Raw genomic sequence first — 24,068 nt, 5'->3', positions numbered from 1 at the left:
AAAACGTGGTAAAAATGCATATGCGTTTTTGTCGCAATTTTGCACCGGAGCAGTGTGAAAGTAGCCTAAATCCAGCAGTAAATACAGTATATCAGCAGGAAAGCCATCAAAACTTGATGTGTGTAGTAGGGTTTGATTCTCCTAAAAACAAAACAAAAATGGAAATATGGGCCAGGGGGATGTGCAATACACACACATCACATTTGTAGACAGTACATTGGCAGCTACTCAAGCTTAAATATTTTGAGTTTTAGGATAAAAAATTAACTGAACCACTGCTAAAGACTAATGCGTTATAAAAGCCTGACCTATTTAGGTTTTGAATGTTACAATACTTGTATTTGATCTATTTAACTAATAAAGATTTATGTTCTAAAACTGATTAATGATGCACATGATACACGCAGCGGGGAATGTGATTCCTCAGGAAGTAATGATAAGATCCTTGTACATGCTCCTTATCACATCTACTATTCAGGTGTCAGGTCACCTCCACAAAGGTGAATAGAAGATTGGATGGTAACCCACCCTTGCCACTTATTCCAGCCATACACACAGCTTTGGATTGTAAATCCAATATTACACGTTTCCATGGAAACTGAGAAAAAAAAAAGTATTCATAGTAGGTTGACTTGATTGGGTCGATATACAATTTGGAACATAAAGCTGCCTGAAAATTGTATATCCCTAAAAGAAAGCTGGCCTTACACCTTGTAATCTCAATATGAAGTCTCTATGTACCCTTTTCCTACAGATTTACCAAGACGATATAGTAGAAGCCCTAGCTAAACAATTCAAAACAAATTTTTATCTGGTCGGACAGCCTCTAAGACTACATAATTGTTGGTGGATCTAAAGATGGCCATAGACAGTTTGAATGTGGGGCACTATGGGCAATTATGGGAGGTTAGGGGCACCATGGGAGGTAGGTGGCACTGTGTTTGGTTAGAAGAACTGCAGCTGGCTGAAGCCTGGTGGTTAAGAACTAATGTTTTAAACATAATTTTCTGACAGGATGCCCAATATTGATATACAAAAAACTGTCACAACCAACTGCCCAGCATTAAACTGTATATCAGGGTGAAATTAAAAAGCATATGCAGTATATGTAGTCATGGGCGTCCGCTGAAATTTTTTCAGAGGGGGCGCTTCGGCAGCGGCGATACACAGTCGCATTTTACCCTTTCTTCGACTGCTAGCGGTGGTTAAAAGCGCCCCCACGTTAAAATGTAAAAACACCCCACTGTGCCCCCTGCATCTTTCAATATCTCTTTGTCACTACTGTAAACCCCCTCTCCACAACTGCACCTCTGGACTCCTTTACATTACACAGCACCTCACAGCTCTGGACCCCTTTACATTACACAGTACCCCACAGCTCTGGACCCCTTTACATTACACAGCATCCCACCGTTCTGGCCCCCTTCAAATTACACAGCACCCTGCATCACTGGCCCACTTTACATTACACAGCACCGTGCATCACTGGACCTCTTTACATTACACAGCACCCTGCACCACTGGACCCCTTTACATTACATAGCACCCTGCATCACTGGACCCCTTTACATTACACAGCACCCTGCACCATTGTGCCCCTTTACATTAGACAGCACCCCACAGCTCTGGACCCCTTTACATTACACAGCACCCTGCACCACTGGACCCCTTTACATTACACAGCACCCTGCATCACTGGCCCCCTTTACATTACACAGCACCGTGCATCAATGGACCTCTTTACATTACACAGCACCCTGCACCACTGGACCCCTTTACATTACACAGCACCCTGCATCACTGGACCCCTTTACATTACACAGCACCCTGCACCATTGTGCCCCTTTACATTAGACAGCACCCCACAGCTCTGGACCCCTTTACATTACACAGCACCCTGCACCACTGTGCCCCTTTACATTACACAGCACCCTGCACCACTGTGCCCCTTTACATTACACAGCACCCCTTTCCCTTGACTGAAACACTACACTATATTGACAGGATATTTATTTAAGGTCTAAAAGAGGAACCTTTTGGAATGAGGGACAAATGGATTTGATTCCAGAAGAGGGACAGGCACTCTAAATAAGGGACAACTAGAAACGATGCCGTAGGCTACAACTCTGTGTTGTGTTTGCTCTGCCTTTCCAGACTTGCTAAAAACACATCAGAAAATAGTCTAGTGTTACCTGTGGCAACAGATGTTGGAACATACAAAGCACAGGCCTGGTAAACAATATCAAACGGTGATCCCCTCCCTCTGTCCTCTGGCGCTCGTATCGTATGTCACGGAGCTGGGTCTGTGTGCAAGGTCCCGCCCTCCCCCTAGTTCGGCTCGTGTGATAGGCGGAACACTAAAATACTATAAGACGAGCCGAACTAGGGGGCCGGACCTTGCACACAGACCCAGCTTCATGACATACGATACGAGCGCCGGCAGACAGAAGGAAGGGGAGCGCTGCAGTCACTGCTTAAAGCGGCCCCAGGGCCAGTTCGGCCCTGCTCCTGGCTCTCCCTGGCGATTCCAGGGGGGGAAAATTACCCCCCTTGCCCTATGGAGCGGACGCCCATGTATGCAGTACAGTGCCTTGAAAACGTATTCATACCCCTTGACATTTTCCCCATTTTGTCATGTTTACAACCAAAAATGTAATGTATTTTATTGGGATTTTATGTGATAGACCAACACAAAGTGGCACATATTTGTGAAGTGGAAGGAAAATTATAAATGGTTTTCAAAATGATTTACAAATAAATATGTGAAAATTGGGGTGTGCATTTGTATTCAGCCCCCCTTTGTAGAACCACCTTTCTCTGCAATTACAGCTGTAAGTCTTTTTGGGGATGTCTCTACCAGCTTTGCACATCTAGAGAGTGACATTTTTGCCAATTCTTCTGTGCAAAATAGCTCAAGCTCTGTCAGATGAGATGGAGAGCATCTGCGAGCAGCAATTTTGCCACAGATTCTCAATTGAATTTAGGTCTGTACTTTGACTGGTCCATTCTAACACATGATCTAAACCATTCCATTGTAGCTCTGGCTGTATGTTTAGGGTCGTTGTCCTGCTGGAAGGTGACCCCCCCCCCCCCTGTCTCAAGTCTCAATGCCCCATACAAGCGACCGGTTCTTCTGTCAGAAAAACTGCGATGAGAGCTTTTCGTCAGGAATCTCGACCGAGTGTATGCTCCATCGCATTTTTTCAGAGGGGAAAACTGCCGGAAAAAAAAACATAGCAGGATCTCTTCTTTCCCATCAGGAAAAAATCCTAGGGGGAAAACCGTTCGTCTGTATGCTTTTCCGATGGGAAAAAAACAGCGCATGCTCAGAAACAATTCGACGCATGCTCGGAAGCATAGAACTTAATTTTGTTGGCTTGTCGTAGTCTTTTACGTCACCGCATTCTTGCCAGTCAAAAGTTCACCGGACTTTTTTGTGACCGTGTGTATGTAAGGCAGGCTTGAGAGGAATTCCGTTGGGAAAACCATGGTTTTTTTTTCCGGCGGGAAAACCGCTCGTGTGTATGGGGCATCACAGGTTTTCTTCTAAGATTGCCCTGTATTTGGCTCCATTCATTTTCCCATCAACTCAGACCAGCTTCCCTGTCCCTGATCTAGAAAAGCATCTCCCCAACTTGATGCTGCCACCACCATGTTTCACTGTGGGGATGGTGTGTTCAGGGGGATGTGCAATGTTAGTTTTCTGCCACACATAGCGTTTTGCTTTTAGGCCAAAAAGTTTAATTTTGGTTTCATCTGACCGGAGAACCTTCTTCCACATGTTTGCTGTGTCCCTCACATGGCTTCTCGCAAACTGCAAATGGGACTTCTTATGACTTTCTTTCATCAATGGCTTTCTTCTTGCCACTCTAGAGGCCAGATTTGTGGAGTGCATAACTAATAGTTGTCCTGTGGACAGATTCTACCACCTGAGCTGTGGATCTCTGCAGCTCCTCCAGAGTTACCATGGGCCTCTTGGCTGCTTCTCTGATTAATGCTGTCATTGCCCTGCCTGTCAGTTTAGGTGGATGGCCATGTCTTGGTAGGTTTGCAGTTGTGGCATACTCTTTCTAATTTCGGATGATGGATTGAACAGTGCTCTGTGAGATGTTCAAAGCTTGGGATATTTTTTTATAACCTAACCCTGCTTTAAACTTCTCTACAACTTTATCTGGTGTGTTCCTTGGCCTTCATGATGCTATTTGTTCACTAAAGTTCTCTAACAAACCTCTGGGAGCGTCACAGAACAGCGGTATCTACTATACTGAGATAAAATTGCACACAGAGACTCTATTTACTAATTGGGTGACTTCTGAAGGCAATTGGTTCCACTAGATTTTAGTCATGGGTATCAGAGTTAAGGGGGCTGAATACAAATGCACATCACACTTTTCAGATATTTATTTGTAAAAAGAATGTTGAAAATCATTTATCATTTTCCTTCCACTTCACAATTATGTGCCACTTTGTGTTGGTCTATCAAATAAAATCCCAATAAAATACATTTATGCTTTTGGTTGTAACATGACAAAATGTGGATAATGTCATGAATACTTTTTCAAGGCACGGTATATAGCTACATCACAACACGGTACTTTTGTTGTTTTATCCATTTAAAAATACCGCAAGTAAAAGAGAATCCCCTGTTGATCTGTTGAGGTGTTCTGTAGTTCAGTAAAAGAGAACTGGGGAGGGCTGACAACACTGCTTGAGGTTTCAATGTAGCAGAAGCACTGGGTTGTCAGCTCAAACAAGAAAATAGAACCTCACTGGTTTTCTGGTGGACCAACGTGTATATTTCTGTTTTTGCAGTGTTTTTAAAGAGACAAAACATGGGGAAATGTGCATGTATTGCAGAGATGTACTACACTTTTTTTTTTTGTTCAAACACTTTAAATGGGCAGGATGAGGATGGAAAATTTGTTTTTGCTGTGACCAAAAACTATGGGCCAGATTCACGTAGAATCGCGGCGGCGTAACGTATCCTAGATAAGTTACACCACCGCAATTTTTCAACGCAAGTGCCTGATTCACCTAGCACTTGCGATGAAAACTACGCCCGCGGCCTCCGGCGCAAGGCGGGCCAATTCAAATGGGCGTGTGCCATTTAAATTAGGCGCGCTCCCGCGCCGGACCTACTGTGTATGCTCCGTTTCCTAACTCCCGCCGTGCTTTGCGCGCCGTGACATCATTTTTTTGAACGGCGACGCACGTAGCGTACTTCCGTATTCCTGGGCGGCTTACGCAAACTACGTTAAATTTTGAATTTTGACGTGGGAACGACGGCCATACTTTAGACAGCAATACACTTTCTGACTAAAGTTAGGGCACCAAAAAAAACGACTAACTTTGCAACGGGAAACTTGACTACGGACGACGTAGCGAACGCGAAAAACCGTCGTGGATCGGCCGTAACTCCTAATTTGCATACCCGACGCTGGTTTACGACGCGAACTCCCCCCAGCGGCGGCCGCGGTACTGCATCCTAAGATCCGACAGTGTAAAACTATTACACCTGTCGAATCTTAGGGATATCTATGCGTAACTGATTCTATGAATCAGTCGCATAGATAGAAACAGAGATACGACGGCGTATCAGGAGAAATGCCGTCGTATCTCATTTGTGAATCTGGCCCTATATGTGTACATTTATGGGACAATTAAGTTAGAAGAAAAGGCAATAAAAATTATTTGAAGGAAAATAAAGAAAGGCAATAAAGTTATTTACCTTTTAAACACTGCGGGGCAGATCCACAGAAGAATTACGCCGGCGCATCTCTTGATACGCTGCGTAATTTCAAATTTTGCGCGTCGTATCTTTGTTTTGTATCTACAAAACAAGATACAACGGCATTTTGGATGGATCCGACAGGCGTACGTCTTCGTACGCCGTCGGATCTTAGGTGCAATTTTTCGGCAGGCGCTAGTTGGCGTTTCCGTCGAATTCCACGTTGAGTATGCAAATTAGCTAGTTATGGCGATCCACGAACGTACGTCCGACCGGCGAATTTTTTTTACGTCGTTTGCGTTCGGCTTTTTCCGGCGTATAGTTAAACCTGCTATTATGAGGCGTACTCAATGTTAAGTATGGCCGTCGTACCCACCTCGCATTTTGAATTTTTTACGTTGTTTGCGTAAGTCGTTCGCGAATAGGGATTTGCGTAGAATGACGTCACCGTCTTAAACATTGGCTTGTTCCGGTTTCATTTCGAGCATGCGCACTAGGATATCCCCACGGACGGCGCATGCGCAGTTAAAAAAAACGTTGTTTACGTGGGGTCACAACGTATTTACATAAAACACGCCCCCATCACAGAGATTTTAATGCCGCGCCATTACGCCGCCAAAGATACACTACGCCGCCGTAACTTACGGCGCAAATTCTTTGAGGATTTGAAAAAAAAAAGATAAGCTACGGCGGCATAGTGTATCTTAGATACGCTACGCCCGGCGGATTAATGCGCCGATGTACGTGGATCTACCCCTGCCTCTCCATTACACTTCTACTTTGGTGCACATGCGTTTTCCCAATCTTTAATGCAACACAAGTTTTGAAAACAAAACTATTGTGTGGCCCTCTGGACATTTCGGGTTGAACACTTGAGATCCCCTATATTTTTTTTTTTTCCAAAATATTTTATTGAATATTTTAGCAATACAGAAATGTAATACAAGTACATTGCAATAAATTTTCGATGGAGAAAAAGCAAATCAGGATTATGTGAATTACAACATAGACCATGTTATGTTATGAACAGCCAAATCATAAACAGTCTAAACATAGACAAAAAGTTGAGGCTAAATTTATTGAGCACCCATACAGCTCTTTAGAGAAAACATTCAAGTGTATATATATATATATATATAAAAAAAAAAAAAAAAAAAAAAAAGGGGGGGGGGGGGAGGGGAAGATACTAAAAGGGTACACTCCACCCCACACGTCCCGTAAAGGGAGCATTCTATGAGAGACGATAGGAGGGAGAAAATAAGTCGGGTCTATAACATGGCCCAGGGTAGTCGTCCAGAGTTTTAAACCAATACGATCTAACCCCCCCCCCCTAAGGATTCTCTTGTAAAACCCGGGGGAATCTATACTCATCCTATATCTTTAGGAACTTTTACCCTAAACGGTGAAAAGGGGGGTAAAGCATGGGTCGGAGAGGAAAAGGAAGTGCAGGGCCTGGGATAGAATAATGAAGAGTAGATGGATGACTAAGTAGGTGTAGTGCCTGACCTCAGGGATTCTTTGTAATGTAGCCAACTGTCCCAAGTAATTCTATATTTCTCATGTATGTCCTTAGCTTGGTGTATCAGCCGTTCCTTCTCCTCTATTTTGTTGACCCGTGAATGCCATTCTTCTAGCGTTGGGGGGATTTTAGATTTCCAGTGCAAGGGAATGCATTGGGTTGCTGCATTCACAAGATGGAGCGTTAATGAATTCCGGTACTGTGATTTTGGTATAGGAGTGTGATGCAATAGGAATTGCGCTGGAGAGAAGGCGATCTGCATGGTAGTGATCTGTACTATACTATCGTGTATCTCCTTCCAAAATTGAGCCAACGAGGGACATTCCCACCAGATGTGTAATAAAGAGCCTTTCTTCCCGTCACATCTCCAGCAATCTGGAGAAACCGCTGGGTAAATTTTATGGAGTTTTTCGGGTGTCCGGTACCATCTGGTACAAAGTTTGTATCTGTTCTCCTGTGCTGAGACGTTTATGGAGCCCTTGTGAGTGTAGTCCCAGATGCGGTCCCAATCCCCGTCAGAAAGGGCAAGAGATAGATCAGTATCCCAAGCCGTGCGTATGTTAGAGCTAAGGGCCGCATCCGGGACCAGCAGGGAATACATTTTGGAAATCAAGTGTCTTTGGGGTTCTTTGGTCACACAAATCTTTTCCAAAGGGGAAAGATCTCTACACCACCGTGGTCGCATATGGGTAGACCCAAAAAAATGTTTAAGTTGTAGGTATCTAAAGACCGTCAGATCAATGTGTGGGAGCACTGAATTCAGATCTGTGTACATAAGCAGATTACCATTCCGAAAGAATTGATGGGCTCGGAGCGTTTTGAGGTCGGGGTCTGTCGTCGCGTGTTTAAAAATGATACCGGGTTTAAAGTCTGGACTTTGGGACAGAGGCGTCAAAGGTCCAGGGGAGGGGACCAGTTTGAGGGCTTTGCATGCGGTTTTAAATATTTTAAGTGTGGGGCCAATTAAAGGATGTTCTAGGCAAGCCTTAGGAATCGAGTGGTATTCCAGCCATGGTAAGTGGGATAAGGGATAGCTAAGGAATGCATTTTCTATTCTAATCCAATCCTTATTCTGACCATGGAGATGCCAATCGACAAGCCTCGTGAGGTGACAGGCTTTATGGTATAGGGTGATGTCTGGTATACCCAAACCTCCCTTACATTTTGGTTGGACTAGTTTGTTCCAATTTAATCTAGGTGTTTGGCCCGCCCAGAGGAATAACCTGCAATGTTTCTTAAATGTTGCGAAAAAGGATTGTGGCAAGGAAATCGGCACTGCTTGGAAGAGGTATAAAATCCGTGGGAGGATACTCATTTTAAGGATCGCTGCCCTACCGAACCATGAAAATCTTCCCTTGTTCCAATCAGCCAGGTCCGCTTTAATAGCCTGAATGGCTGGAGGGAAATTTAGGGTGTATAAGTTTTTCAAATCTTTCGGGATTTTAATACCCAAATATGTAATATGTTCAGATTCCCATTTAAAGGGAAAATTTAGTTTACATAGTTCGACCACCTTGGAAGGGAGAGATACGTTCAATGCTAGTGATTTCTCGAAATTAATTTGAAGGTTAGATAGATTATTAAATATTTTAAAATCTTTAAGAAGGTTGGGGATCGTGGTGATTGGGTCCGAAAGAAACATCAAAATGTCATCCGCATAGGCGGCAATCTTACACTGTTCTCCCCGGACCTCGACACCTTTGATGGCAGAATTTTCTTTTAACCTTCTGAGAAGGGGTTCCATAGAAAGGATAAAAATAAGGGGGGAAAGGGGACAACCCTGACGCGTACCATTGGTTATGGGGAAGGCATTTGATAGGCGGCCATTAACCCTAACTCGAGCTGTGGGATCCGAATACAACATTAGAATCATTCGTACAAGGCGAAGTGGCATGCCCATTTTATATAAAACTGCCGACATGTAATCCCAGGCCACTCTATCGAATGCCTTCTCCGCATCCAGGGATAAAAAAAATCCAGCTTTTTTAGAAGAGGTTAACCAATGGTGCACATCGAGGGCTTTAGTAGAGTTGTCCCTGGCTTCTCTTCCCGGGACAAACCCCACTTGGTCAGTCGAAATAAGTCTGGTGATTAGTGGGAGTATACGATTGGCTAATATTTTTGCGTATAGTTTAACGTCAACATTTAATAATGAGATCGGGCGGTAATTGCGTACTAGAGTGGTGTCTTTGTTCGGTTTAGGGATTAAAGATATGTGGGCCTCTAAGATGTCTTTAGGTTGGTAAGGGGAGTCAGGAAGTTCGTTGTATGTGGTAAGGAAATTTGGGATCAGTATGTCAGAGAAGGTCTTATAATAACTGACTGGCAGACCATCCGGCCCTGGGCTTTTCCCAGGTTTGAGTTGGTTTAAAGCTTGAATGGTTTCCTCCCTGGTGATGGGGTCACCAAGGTTAGATATATCCTCATGGGAGGAGTAAGAGGGGCAATGCTTATTTAGGAATTTTTCGATTAAGGTTTTTCTGTCAGTTTTGGGGGATAAACCTGTTTCTGTATGTAGGTTATAGAGGCCGGAAAAGTAACGTACAAACTGTTCGGAAATACCAGTGGTGGTCGATATGGGATCCCCGGAGGGTGATGTAATGTTGTCAATGGTGTAAGAAGCTTTCTTCTTTTGGATAGCGGCTGCTAGTAGTTTACCTGATTTATTGCTGTGTTCGTAAAAGAGCTTATTAGTAAGGGTGTATTTCTGTATAAGCTTTTTACGGATTGCTCCCAAAAGTTCTTCTCGTGCTTTTAACAATTCTTCATGAATGTTTGTATCTAGCGTGTTTTTGTGTCTGTGTTCCAAAGCCTTAACCTTATCTGAGAGTTCTTGTATATGTGCTTTTCTTAACTTGGCCCTTTTGGCCGTCAGTGAGATGAGCGTGCCCCGAACCACACATTTGTGTGCAGCCCATACTAATGGTGCCGGTGTATCGGCTGTCGAGTTCTCAACAAAGTAATTTGACAGAACCTCAGAGATGCACAAATTGTTTTGGGTATCCAACAGAATGGAGTCATCCAATCTCCAAATTTGTGATTTGGGACGGTGAATGGGGGTCTTCAGGGATATGGTGATCGGATGGTGATCCGACAGCCACATGGGTTCAATAGTAGCGTCAAGTAATGAGGTAAGGTCATTTTGTGAAAGAAAAAAATAGTCTATACGCGAATATTTCTTGTGTAGAGGTGAGTAATAGGTAAAGTCTTTTTCGTTTGGGTGTAAGGTACGCCAAGCGTCGTGTAGGGATAGTGTAGTCAAGCTTGATTTTATGGCCTTCAAGGCACTGAATTTAAGGCAAGAAGAGCCATTTGATGTGTCGAGAGTTGGCATTAAAGGGACATTAAAATCTCCTCCAAGGATGAGTGTACCCCTTTGAAAGGCTGTTAGTTGGTAGAGGACCGTACGGAGAAAAGATACTTGTTTCGTATTTGGGGCATAGATATTGGCTATGGTATATGTCAAATTGTGTAGGGAACCTCGGATAAAGATGAATCTACCTTGGGGATCCCTTTGGATGTCTGTGATTTGAAGGGGGCATTGTTTGGAAACTAATATCGACACCCCTTTAGATTTCGCAAAATCATTAGATGCGTGGAAGACCATGGGGAAACTTCTATCCGTCAATTTTGGAATTCCGTCTGAGCGGAAGTGAGTTTCTTGGACCAATGCAATGTGTACTTTCTCCTTTTTAAGGGTATAGAGTAGGTTTGAACGCTTCTCCGGGGTATTTAAACCTCGTGTGTTTAAAGAATAAAGTTTGATGTGGTCTAAAGGTCCCTTCTTTATCGCAACAGTTGGTGGGGGCGGGATGGGGCACATCTTTGTAGAGGGGGAAACCTAAAGAAAAAGGGGTAAACGTAGGTTGGGGAAGATCTGGGACAAATAAGGGTAAAACTTGCGTCTAAAGAGATTAACTATACAGGGTGTAAATTAACTATGAGGGCGTATGCCCTATTACTTTTAAGTACCGATTAAGTGGAGGAATAAGATCCACACACACTTACTATATACAAAGTACAATCGGAGATGTACAGGGTGCACCAAGTCTTCCACTCCAAGGGGGGTCAGAAGCCCCGGTGCACCACTGTTTTGGGGTTGACCAAAACCAAACAACAGAAGTGAAACGCCTCAAGTAAACTTTAAATCTTAGATCCAAAAATGAACTGTAAATAAACAATGTAGTGGGTCCATGCCACCCCAGACTTGAGTCAAACCGAGAGAGTACAAAATTGAGGAGCGTGTTTAACAGATTGTAAGAGCCCCTACCCTTTAGTGCATAACCGGATGTTGGCAGGGTGTAAAACAATCTGCTGAATCTCTCAGTGTGAATCCAACCCTGAGGTATGTATTGGCATCAATGTCCACTATGCTTAAGAATCAAAACAAAACCTAAACAAGAATATGTTAAATCTTTATCACTTTGTAAATTATTCAAATAATGCCCTCCTACTAGCCAACATTAAGATACAGTAGAGTAACAGCCCGGGACATATCAACCTGCTACCGGGGCCAAAGAAAGAGAGATAAATGAAGTACTAACCCTACGAGACAAGCCCGAGAGTTTCTACAATCCTGTTGTGATCTATTGATCACTATGAGTATTTCTGGTGTAGAATTGAGATGCCTTTTTGCATGTCACTCCAATTCTTGGAATTTTTGTGCGTCTGTTTACTAAGGTAACGCTGGCATACTATTTTGTTATAGCCAAGACCATAGACGACAAAAGTTGAACTTAGAGAGTTATTTAGTCCCACAAGTAGCGTGGGTTACAGGTTCTGATAATGATATTTTGGGGACCTCGCCTCTGCCCTCATAACTATTTAAAGGCCTCCGTGAGGCCAAATGTATCCTGGGGGAGGGGGGACTATAGAGAATTGCCCATGTAATGTTACATCAGAAACAAATGAAAAAATGAAAAGAGGAATATTTAGTAGCTATCTCCCTATATTTATGTCAGGGCCTAAAGTATTTCCCTTATAGCACTTCTCGGAATGAGGGAGGTAAGTACCCCCCCCCGCTGTGTGGGCATGGGTTCTACCTTGTACGTATTACTCATCTGAGTAAAACAAGAGTGTTACTTCCCCTTAATCGTATTGAGAAGCCTAGTACAGCAAAGCTAATAGTTATACACTCCCTCACTAAGAGAATATGGCTATAAATAGAGAGTCAACCTGCAGTAGCTGTATATTCCTCTAATAAAATGGTTTAAGCGAAACATTCCTCTTAATAGGTGATGGCACAAATTAAACAACAAGCAATATTAATAATGTTATTGACGAAGAGGGTAAATATGAGATTACGTCAGGAGATCACTCACAATTGTCCCTTCTGGCCCTCCGGGTTACCGGGGGAGTTGAATGATATTGGTCCCTTCCTGCTCCCGTGGGTCCCTGGGAGAATCTGGAACTGGAGGAAGATCTTCTTCTGCGATAACTTACTGATTGGGTTTCCATGGGTACCTCTGGCGGTTTACCCCATCTACCTACTGATCGACGGTAAGGTGCGTACCAATTGGGCACTGAGATTGGTGGTAGTCCGAGTGTTTCACAGAATCTGGGTAGATCCTCTGGCACTCTCAGTGCCGCATTGCGACCTTGGTGTGAGGCAGAAAGGCAAAAAGGAAACTTCCACTTATACCTGATCTCTCTTGATTGCAGGGCTTCCAATAGAGGTTTGAGGTCACGTCTATGTTGTAGTGTAATTCCCGAGAGATCTTGGTATATTTGAACTGGAGCATCTTCGCATTTAAGTTTTTGGCCTCTGGCCCGACTCAGTATCTCTTCTTTCAGCTTGAAGTCGGGCAAGCAACATATCACATCCCTAGGGGGGTCTGTATCTCTCCCCTTGGGGCGGAGGGCCCGATGTATTCTCTCGAAGTCAATATTAGACTGGGGGGGTTTCCCTATAATGGAATTAAATAGGGTGACGATCTCCTTTTGGACTTGGTCTCCCTCAATTACTTCAGGCAATCCCCTCACACGCAGGTTCCGGCGGCGACCTCTGTTGTCTAGGTCCTCTAGATGACGATTTACTTCTCTCAGCTGAAGGGTATGGTCGTCTATTTTCCTGGTAGATTTCTGGAGAACCATGTCATGGTCATCTATTGTCTGTTCGGTGCGAGAGACCCTATCAGACAAGGAGCGTAGATCAATACGGAGTTCTGCAATGGCTGCAGAAAGGGTGTCTTTTATGTCAGCCGCCACAGACTTTAGATCCAGGATGCTAAGGTGAGGTAAAGTGTTGGTGCCGGTCCCGGCCTGGTCTCTTATCGGTGGATGTGATGGGTCTAATTCATGCGTCATGAGCACTATGTCAGCTTGTGACTGGGGACTAGATTGAGACAGGGTCTGAATTTGAGGGGACCCTCGGCGGTTCGTCGCCATATTTCCACGGGGGGTGCGAAACTGATCCGCTGTGTTTTGACCCTGTTGCTCTGTATTTTCCCTCGGGGATCGGGAGCGAGATGCCGAAGAACGTCGGGAAGCAGTGCCCATGCTATCCAGTTCCCACTAAGAGCAGGTGTCTGTCATCAGTTGTAAACAGCCAACTAGTCAATTGTCCTCCGTTCTGTCAGACAGAATATTGTCACGGTTCAGCAACAGTAGTCCTTTGTGAGGTCAGGGGGATTTATAATAATGTTTCTCTGGGATGTGTACAGTGTGGAGGCAGATAGCTGACTGACAATCAGCCACTGTGGGGTTAAACAGGCAGCTTCAGGGTGGACCAATATGGTTGCCAGGCCAAGGGTGCATAAAAAGTATATATAAAGGTTGTGGCCTCTCAAACAGCTCAACACCGGGCCGAATGTATGAAAGCAAAGTCCCCTGTCCCTCTGGTTATCACCTCTGAGGGTTTTGGAGCAATGGGGAATAAGGAGGGACAGTGGTGAGTGAGGGAGGCCTTCTGTGAGGGGATCAATATGGCCGCCGAGCGTGAGGTACCTGAGGTCTTTCTGGTCTGCAGGATAGGCTGTGTTGCACCTCAGTGATGATCCCTGGTCTCGCTGTCCCTTTTCCAGGAGGTGTTAGAGTGTTAGCTCACTCGGTGAGGCCGGGAGTGATGCTGTGAGCCGCCGCCGGGGGGCCAAAACGGCCGCGACTTCCGTGACTAGGCCGAAGCTGCGGTCTTTCCTATGGCGCCTCCCCGGATTCGGCAGCGCTGTGTCCGGCGGTCCCGGGTGATGTTTTTTGCCCCGAAAGTTGCCTGGAGTGGAAGTAGGGTGGGTATGGCTACCTTGTGGGATACTTCCCACTCACAAATGCTGCCAAAATTCGCTGCTGAAACCGTTGGGCTGTCTGAGGTGGCAGGAGCTTTTCAGTTAGGCGTCCATCCCTGCTGCTGGCTCGGCCACGCCCCCGAGATCCCCTATATTTGCTAAGTTCACCACCACTGGTCTAGAGTCATTGCTTGAAAAAAATAGGATGTTTGTTTCAGTTGGGGGCTTGTACTGTTACATGGGCCCAGTGTAAATAATACTGTATCTTTCAATAAAACCACTTAGTAATGAATGTATACATATATCCATGTTTACACATTGATTGACTTCTAAGACAACCTTACAAGGCAGCCTAGGTAGGAGCCTAAGGTCCAGTGATTCATTTGTACACTTTTTTAACCAGTTAGCTGCATGCAGGCAGCCCATAGAAAGTGAATGGGAGCGTATCAGCTGTATGGACTCTCCAACACAGCCAAGTTTGGAGGCGTACACAGCCTGTGCATCCAAGTCCATGCACTCGTCCCTGCATGCCTGTCAAACTCAGCTGCCCAGGTGAGTTCATATAGCCATTGTGCTCCCATTCACTTTGTACTGTATGGGGTGCCTGCATGCAACTCAGTGGTGAAAAAAGTAGGCAAATGGCTCTGGCCTATGTGAATGAGCGGGGTGGGAGGCCTATGCTAATACCTTCCTTGGGGTCATATTCTACCATCTTTTCTGCAAGGTATGGATCCTGTACCCTTTTCAATTGGCAGCACAATGCTGCAGCATTCAAAATAGTTAATAAGCAAAAATAGATTTGGCAGCCAAGTTTTATTTGTCAGCTATTGTAAATTTTGAGTCAGTATCTTACAGATTGCCAGTACCTGTATGCGCTTCTGCAGCCATGGTGCAATGTCACAGTGTCACGCTGGTAAGAACTTACTCATCATGTACTTTTTCTTAGAGGTTTACTTTTTTTGATCACTGATACTTACCAAGTCAAAAGGCCTTGTCTCACTAAAATGGCTTAGAATAAGGGGCATATTTTTAAAGCAGTGAATGTGACTTTTGCCAAACATTCACTCTTGGTGAATATATCACTGCTATTTAAAACACATGTACTAGGAAGATTGCCTTCAAGTGACTGGTAAATCTAATAAGGCCCCGTACACACGACCGAACATGTCTGCTGAAACTGGTCCGCGGAGTACAGCCACCATACAGAAATCCCCGGGCAGACATGTACGGTGAAAACGGTCCGGCGGACCGGTTTCATCGTACATGTTTGCTCGTCTGTACACGGCCTTATTAGATTTCTTGCTTTATGAATATGCCCCAAACTCTTTCATAAATTAAATTCTAAAATGGTGATAGGCATTTATATCAGAGTAGGAGGCTGTAAGATTTGGATGTTTATTAAATTTGTTTTTGTACATTATATCAACTCTAGTGAACATCATTTTCTTTTTGTTCAAGTATAGTTGTTGGAATATTTTTTTTAAGTTGTGTGGATCGTTTAAATAACGTATTTCTTTTTTTCTTGCCAGGTACTGTTCGCCCAGTAAGGCGCAGTTTCTTTGAGCCATCATCTGCTCCCGGCAAGGGTATAGTATGGGAATGGGAAAATGATGCAGGATCCTGGACTCCTTATGATACAGAAATCTGCATTGCCATCCAGAATGCTTATGAGAAACAGCACCCTTGGCTGGATCTTACGACTCTTGGCTTCTGTTACTTAGTGCATTTCCAAAGCATGTGTCAAGTCAACCGCCAGACCCATCGGAAGCGGCGGTTGAGAAGACGCATGGATTTGGCATACCCTCTTACAATGGGATCCATACCCAAGTCTCAGTCATGGCCGGTTGGGTCTGGCTCTGGGTTACCTTGCTCCTGTCCACAGTGTCTGTTAGTAAATAGTACTAGAGCTGCCTCCAATGCAATCCTAGCCTCCCAGAAGATAAAGGTTACCTCTGGACCCCCACCCAATTTGCCACCTCCACCTCCTCCTCCAGTACACCCCCCTGGCATAAGGCAAAGTAATACATACAGTGGTGGAGGTGCCGGATGGGGCAGAACAGGGGAAGGTGGTCGTTCTGCTGGAGGAATCCGAAATGGCTCAGGATTTTCTCGAAGTCAGAGTGTACCCGGATCAGCCCCATACCCAGGACAGAACAACCTGAACAGACCAGGAGTTCAAAGAACAAGTGGAACAAATAGTAGAGCTTCAATTCCTCCAGGGTGAGTCAAATCAATAGACAATGTTTTCATTTTTATTAGTGGTTATTGGTTTGTAGACTGTAATATTTGTTTTTCAGTTTTACATTAAAGAAGAAGTCTAAAATTTACCATGCACATTCCAATAGTTGGCTTCACAATAGAGCCAAAAATGTAACAAATTATGCAGAAAAATCTTACATTGTTACTATTAGATCTAAAATATGGGATCAGATCAATATTGGGGCACAAGCAGCCTTCACAGCCTTCTTCTTCCAGATGCATCTTGGGAAAATGTTCCAGTCTTTCTTCTCTCTAGCTTCAAAAGGATCAATATTTCATAAAACACACATTCCCTGATCGATCCTTCAGTCAATTTTATTTTATTTATCTCAGCAACTATTGCCACCAGGACTCAAGTGATGGAAAATCCCAAATTTTAAGCTGTTACTACAACAGGAATGGAGGGGAAACCTTCCAACCTTCATTATTACCCTTCTATGAGGTAATTCCCTTGCTTCCTGTTGCAGTTATAATACAGGAAGGGAAGGGCAATATTCCCACATAGGAAAAAAAACCTGATGGGTTTTAACCATTGTCCACTGCCCCACCCCATTGTTTAAATTGTCTTTAAATGTAGTAATTCATGTCAGGAACATGCCTATTCACAATTGACCATTTGGAAGCAGTAAAACTCCTGAATACTCATGCATGAAAATGCATGTCAAGTAGAAATCATTTTCCTCACTATGTGGTTGGTTCATACAGGGAGTGCAGAATTATTAGGCAAATGAGTATTTTGACCACATCATCCTCTTTATGCATGTTGTCTTACTCCAAGCTGTATAGGCTCGAAAGCCTACTACCAATTAAGCATATTAGGTGATGTGCATCTCTGTAATGAGAAGGGGTGTGGTCTAATGACATCAACACCCTATATCAGGTGTGCATAATTATTAGTCAACTTCCTTTCCTTTGGCAAAATGGGTCAAAAGAAGGACTTGACAGGCTCAGAAAAGTCAAAAATAGTGAGATATCTTGCAGAGGGATGCAGCACTCTTAAAATTGCAAAGCTTCTGAAGCGTGATCATCGAACAATCAAGCGTTTCATTCAAAATAGTCAACAGGGTCGCAAGAAGCGTGTGGAAAAACCAAGGCGCAAAATAACTGCCCATGAACTGAGAAAAGTCAAGCGTGCAGCTGCCAAGATGCCACTTGCCACCAGTTTGGCCATATTTCAGAGCTGCAACATCACTGGAGTGCCCAAAAGCACAAGGTGTGCAATACTCAGAGACATGGCCAAGGTAAGAAAGGCTGAAAGACGACCACCACTGAACAAGACACACAAGCTGAAACGTCAAGACTGGGCCTAGAAATTTCTCAAGACTGATTTTTCTAAGGTTTTATGGACTGATGAAATGAGAGTGAGTCTTGATGGGCCAGATGGATGGGCCCGTGGCTGGATTGGTAAAGGGCAGAGAGCTCCAGTCCGACTCAGACGCCAGCAAGGTGGAGGTGGAGTACTGGTTTGGGCTGGTATAATCAAAGATGAGCTTGTGGGGCCTTTTCGGGTTGAGGATGGAGTCAAGCTCAACTCCCAGTCCTACTGCCAGTTTCTGGAAAACACCTTCTTCAAGCAGTGGTACAGGAAGAAGTCTGCATCCTTCAAGAAAAACATGATTTTCATGCAGGACAATGCTCCATCACACGCGTCCAAGTACTCCACAGGGTGGCTGGCAAGAAAGGGTATAAAAGAAGAAAAACTAATGACATGGCCTCCTTGTTCACCTGATCTGAACCCGATTGAGAACCTGTGGTCCATCATCAAATGTGAGATTTACAAGGAGGGAAAACAGTACACCTCTCTGAACAGTGTCTGGGAGGCTGTGGTTGCTGCTGCACGCAATGTTGATGGTGAACAGATCAAAACACTGACAGAATCCATGGATGGCAGGCTTTTGAGTGTCCTTGCAAAGAAAGGTGGCTATATTGGTCACTGATTTGTTTTTGTTTTGTTTTTGAATGTCAGAAATGTATATTTGTGAATGTTGAGATGTTATATTGGTTTCACTGGTAAAAATAAATAATTGAAATGGGTATATTTTTTTTTTTTGTTAAGTTGCCTAATAATTATGCACAGTAATAGTCACCTGCACACACAGATATCCCCCTAAAATAGCTAAAACTAAAAACAAACTAAAAACTACTTCCAAAAATATTCAGCTTTGATATTAATGAGTTTTTTGGGTTCATTGAGAACATGGTTGTTGTTCAATAATAAAATTAATCCTCAAAAATACAACTTGCCTAATAATTCTGCACTCCCTGTATATATCTATGCGCTGCAGTTTAGTATGAGAGACAAAGAGTTACTCTGGGAGCCCAATCAAACCTACACTTGTGCTCACCAATTGCAGGCACAGGGAACAGTGTAAATCCAGCCTTAAAGGGGTTGTAACGGTTCGTATTTTATTTTCTAAATAGGTTCCTTTAAGCTAGTGCATTGTTGGTTCACTTACCCTTTACTTCCATTTCTCTTCTAAATGTTTTTTTTCTTTGTTTTATTTGTCTGAATTTCTCACTTCCTGTTCCTCAGTAAGCTGTTATGGCTTACTAACCCCCAGCCAGATGATGGGGGGCAAGCTTACTGAGGAGGCACAGGAAGTGAGAAATTCAGACAAAGAAAAAAAATATTTAGAAGGGAAATGGAAGGAAAAGGTAAGTGAACCAACAATGCACTAGCTTAAAGGAACCTATTTAGAAAATAAAAACGAACCTTTACAACCCCTTTAACCTGGCCATACATTAAACAATTTTCTTTCCTTTAACCACAGGTTGAAGAAAAGAAAATTGCTTGATTCCCTCATTAACACAGTGTTGATGGGGGAATACCTCCTGCCAGGCTATTGTCTTCTCCTGGTGGGGGAAGCCAGGCATTGCAGCTGTTAGCGATGCTTGCAAGAGAATCCAGAATCCTGGTTGTACCCAAGTTGTACCCAGCCTGCCCATTAATGGTTTCAAATCTCGACTGGTTCCTGCTCGACCAGCCGAGATTCAAACCGTGTATGGCTGGCCTAATACAGAAGGTGTGTTAGCATGTACTAGCTAGATCACCAGACAAAAACAGGTGGAAAAAAATAAAACAAATGCAGCCATTGCATGTAATGATCGGTAATTTGCAATATATTACATATTAGTTTTGAGTTTAATACTGCTTTAAGGAGTATAAAGGTGAACAGTGTTTTTCACCTGGAGCGTGTTCTGAACAAGGCAGTTACTGATTTACCCCTTGGTGTGCTCCCACCAACAGGATAAACAATACTGCCCAAATGATAAAGCTATCATCTATTTTCCTCCCTCTTTATTTTGTAGCAAATAGTCAATATCTATGTACGGTATATAGTTTTCTTTCATGTAATGTCCACCTCTGCACATATTTCAATGCACTGTTACAAATTTTTAGAATATCAAATAATATAATAATAAGTTTGCCTTTTGTGTACTAAACAAAAAATTCACGTCTCCTAGAGATACTATTTTATTACCAGTGTCTGTAAACATGATTGTAAATGTGTTGCTAATCTGTGGGAGATTGCATTGTGTGATTGTAACGTTATGTTCTCTCTATAGTGGTTGGCTGATTGGTTATAATTACAGATTAAAGACAGGGTCAGATCTCATTGCCAGCAACAGGGATATGCATGTGTATGTGTGTGCATGTGTTTGTGTGTGCATGTGTTTGTGTGTGTATGTGTTTGTGTATGCATGTGTTTGTGTGTATATGGTTGCCTAGTCGTAGAAGACCAGTCAGCTCAAAACTGCAGGTGATAGCATTTACCCTGATTCTGTGTAGTGTGTGCATGCCGGGGCAGATCCACATGCATCTGCGTGGGCGCATTGTATGTGAGATATGCTACGCCGCTGTAACTTTCTTTTCTTTGAATCCTGAAAGAATTTGCGCCGTAAGTTACGGCGGCGTAGTGTATCTCTCGCTGCGTAAGGGCGCGGAATTCAAATTGGGCGGGTAGGGGGCGTGTTTCATTTAAATGAAGCGCGTCCCCGCGCCGAACGAACTGCGCATGCCCTGTCCGTCAAAACTCCCAGGGTGCATTGCTCCAAATGAGGTCGTACGTTCGTGGATCGTCAGAAATAGCTCATTTGCATACTCAACGCGGATTACGATGGGAACCTAGCGGACGCCGAAAAATTGCATCTAAGATCCGAAGACGTACGCCTGTTGGATCTAACCCAGATGCCGTTGTATCTTGTTTTGAGGATTCAAAACAAAGATACGACGCAGCAATTTTGAAATTACGCCGGCGTATCAATAGATACGCCGGCGTACTTTCTTTGTGGATCTACCCCGCTGTGTCTGTTTTTTTTCCTGTGTCCAGCCCAGATAGCAAGCAATTGTTCTGCAAGTTTGAAAATGACTTGCTAAGCTATTGCTAGATTTGCCAGGCTTCACAAGTTTGTTGCACAATTGCAGCAAGTCCGCATTGCATGACTCCAGATCCACTTTTTTTTGCAAACATTCTGCAAGTCTGCTACAATTTGTGGTTCAGTAATGTTGTGCAATAGTCATCCCACCACAGGGGTCACTGTGGCTGATTGTGGCTGATTGTAGACCTGCAGGAGCTCTTGCTGTAGACTCACCACTGCAACTTTGCTCTTGCTAGAGACTTGCCAGGCAAATTTGCTACAAATGGAAAAGTGTCAACTAGAACTTGTTCTTCAAGTGCTGTGCAAAAAAAAGTGGATCTGGAGTCATGCAATGGGGACTTGCTGCAATTGTGCAACAAACTTGTGAAGCCTGGCAAATCTAGCAATAGCTTAGCAAGTCATTTTCAAACTTGCAGAACAATTGCTTGCTATCTGGGCTGGACACAGGAAAAAAAAAAAGACACAGCGGGGTAGATCCACAAAGAAAGTACGCCGGCGTATCTATTGATACGCCAGCGTAATTTCAAAATTTCTGTGTCGTATCTTTGTTTTAAATGTACAACTTGCCAGTGAAATGTGAAGCAAGTTAACAGACTTACAATTCAACACTGCCACACATTTATGGCAAGTTATCCTTGGAAGATTGGGAACTTTGGGCTCTTATGAAAATTTGCTAAAGCGCTGGTCAATCTCCAAGGAAGCACAACAGTTGTATCTTGTTCATCGTCTGCCCTCCATCATCCTTGTACCCTTTATACTCCATCCATGATGCATTAAGCTGGCTACAGATTATGCTATTTTTTTTGTTTAATTTAGATTTACCTTCACCTACAGTATGTAGTGGCAGGGCCTGCCTGATTGCAAACAATTTGAAAGTGTTTAGGTTTGACCTTATATTATATGGTTTTGTTAAATCTAAGAGAAATTTGTTCAAGAACAAAACACTTTTAATGGTATATTTAACACAGCAAAAGAGGCCAAAAAAGATAAGTTAATTGTTAGGGTTTGCATACACTTTAAGAAATTAGGAGTTGCAAAACTGAAGGCCAAATAGGACATTTCCTTAGTAGACTTGCAAATAATTAATCTTGTTTCTGTTGGAAGATTCTGTAGAAAAAGGGGTCACCTACATTAGAATGAAAAATTAATCACTTGTATACACTGGGAAACAAGTCACAAAATAAAGAAAGCCAGTCGGTCGAGATGATAAACATCCAAGGGTATTGCAAGGCAAAGGACGACATTTCTGAATCGTGGTGCAAAGTGACAGGTAAAGGTCCTGTAATGGGACACATTGTAACGAATGACTGCAAACACATATTACTTTTTTGGCTAATATTGGGAGAGAAATATCAAGCATGGTTGAGAATGGGGTCTTGTTCCTGAAATCCCTGTTGTCCTTGTTAGTCGGGTCTGTAGGTTTGCCTTGCTCATCATAATAAAAAGACTGCACTGTAGGGAAGATGTCAAATGGAAAAATGAGAGGCAGACTATAGAAGCCTTGTCTTGCGAATTGACAGTTCCAAATCACATGACAAGTGGCACCCCATTGCCGTTTCGCAGCAATTATGAAAAAGGTTTCTTCACTACTTTTTTCCGCTTTTATTGTGACTTGCATAGACTTCTGTTAAATGAAGCCGAAATGAAATCTGCAGTGCAAATCGCACTGATCTGCGGCTTTAAAATCGCACTGAAGTAGCGCGATTTCAAAGCCTCACCACCAGTGTAAACCAGGGCTTAGTTTTTAAATAAAGTAAAATATACAAAGGATCTCTAGTCTTGCAACCTCATACAACCCTCACTTATGTCAACTGAAATCTGCTTTGGGATTTAGCACATCATGTTCACACTTTTCTCCTTCCAACATAAAAACAACAAAAAAATCGAATTCACGTTAATGGAAGCATTGCCATCACTGCTGTGCCTGGCGTGTCTGCTCTCTCTTTATGAGCATAGTAAAATGGTAAATCTCCCTATTTTTGTTAAAGGTAAACTCCCACACTGCTTTTGTTAAAGCGGGGGTTCACCCGAAAAACACATTTTTAACATTAGATTGAGGCTAATTACGGGAAGCACAATCGGGTGTTTTTTTTTAAATCAATGCAGTACTTACCTTTTAGAGATAGATGTTCTCCGCCGCTTCCGGGTATGGTCTGCAGGACTGGGCGTTCCTATTTGATTGACAGCCTTCCGTCGCATACAGCGCGTCACGAGTTGCCGAAAGTAGTCGAACGTCATTGCGCAGGCGCCGTATAGAGCCGCACCGACGTTCGGCTTCTTTCGGCAACTCGTGACGCACTGTATGCGACGGTCGGAAGGCTGTCAATCAAATAGGAACGCCCAGTCCCGAAGACCATACCCGGAAGCGGCGGAGAACATCTATCTCTAAAACGGTAAGTACTGCATTGATTTAAAAAAAAACACCCGATTGTGCTTCCCGTAATTAGCCTCAATCTAATGTTAAAACATTTTTTTCGGGTGAACCCCCGCTTTAAAGAGAAACTTTAGCCCTTGGGTTGTCTTGCTGTAACTGACTGAAAGTCACCACATGCGTACATAGCTCCCAACTGTCCCTGATTTCGAGCAATGTCCCCCTGTCCCTCTTTCCTTCTCATTTGTCCCTCATTTTGGTCTGATCTATATAGTTGTATATAAAATGTACTTTTTATCTTTCAAAAAGAGATTCCCATTTCTAAACCTTTCATCCAAATTCTAAATTGCTGCATTTGTAAATTTTAAATTCCAATATAAAGGAATAGTAGTGGTAAAAAAAACCTTTTTCTTGGTTAATTCTTCTTTAAGGTGGTGTGGCAGGGGGGCGTGTCCTATGCCAACATACGTTTGTTAGTAGGTGTCCCTCATTCCCATCTCAAAATGTTGGGAGGTATGTCTACATAGACAACTCCTTTGTGACATTATAAGGGGGCTAATGCCTCGTACACACGACCGATTTTCCAGACGG

At 43.4% G+C, this 24,068-nt stretch overlaps 1 protein-coding gene across 1 annotated transcript in view; it reads left to right on the top strand.

Annotated features, from left to right (window-relative positions):
• Positions 1–24,068, top strand: part of DTX1 (deltex E3 ubiquitin ligase 1) — a 115,026-nt gene that overhangs the window by 33,606 nt on the left and 57,352 nt on the right. The window contains exon 3 of the mRNA XM_040351931.1: positions 15,997–16,687. Within this exon, the coding sequence (XP_040207865.1) occupies positions 15,997–16,687 (691 nt within the window). The remainder of the gene's footprint in view (positions 1–15,996; positions 16,688–24,068) is intronic.

Source organism: Rana temporaria, chromosome 1 (assembly GCF_905171775.1).
Source record: "Rana temporaria chromosome 1, aRanTem1.1, whole genome shotgun sequence".
Lineage (NCBI taxonomy): Eukaryota > Metazoa > Chordata > Amphibia > Anura > Ranidae > Rana > Rana temporaria.
The sequence above is the reverse complement of the archived record's forward strand: the minus strand, read 5'-3'. Positions and strand labels throughout refer to the sequence as shown.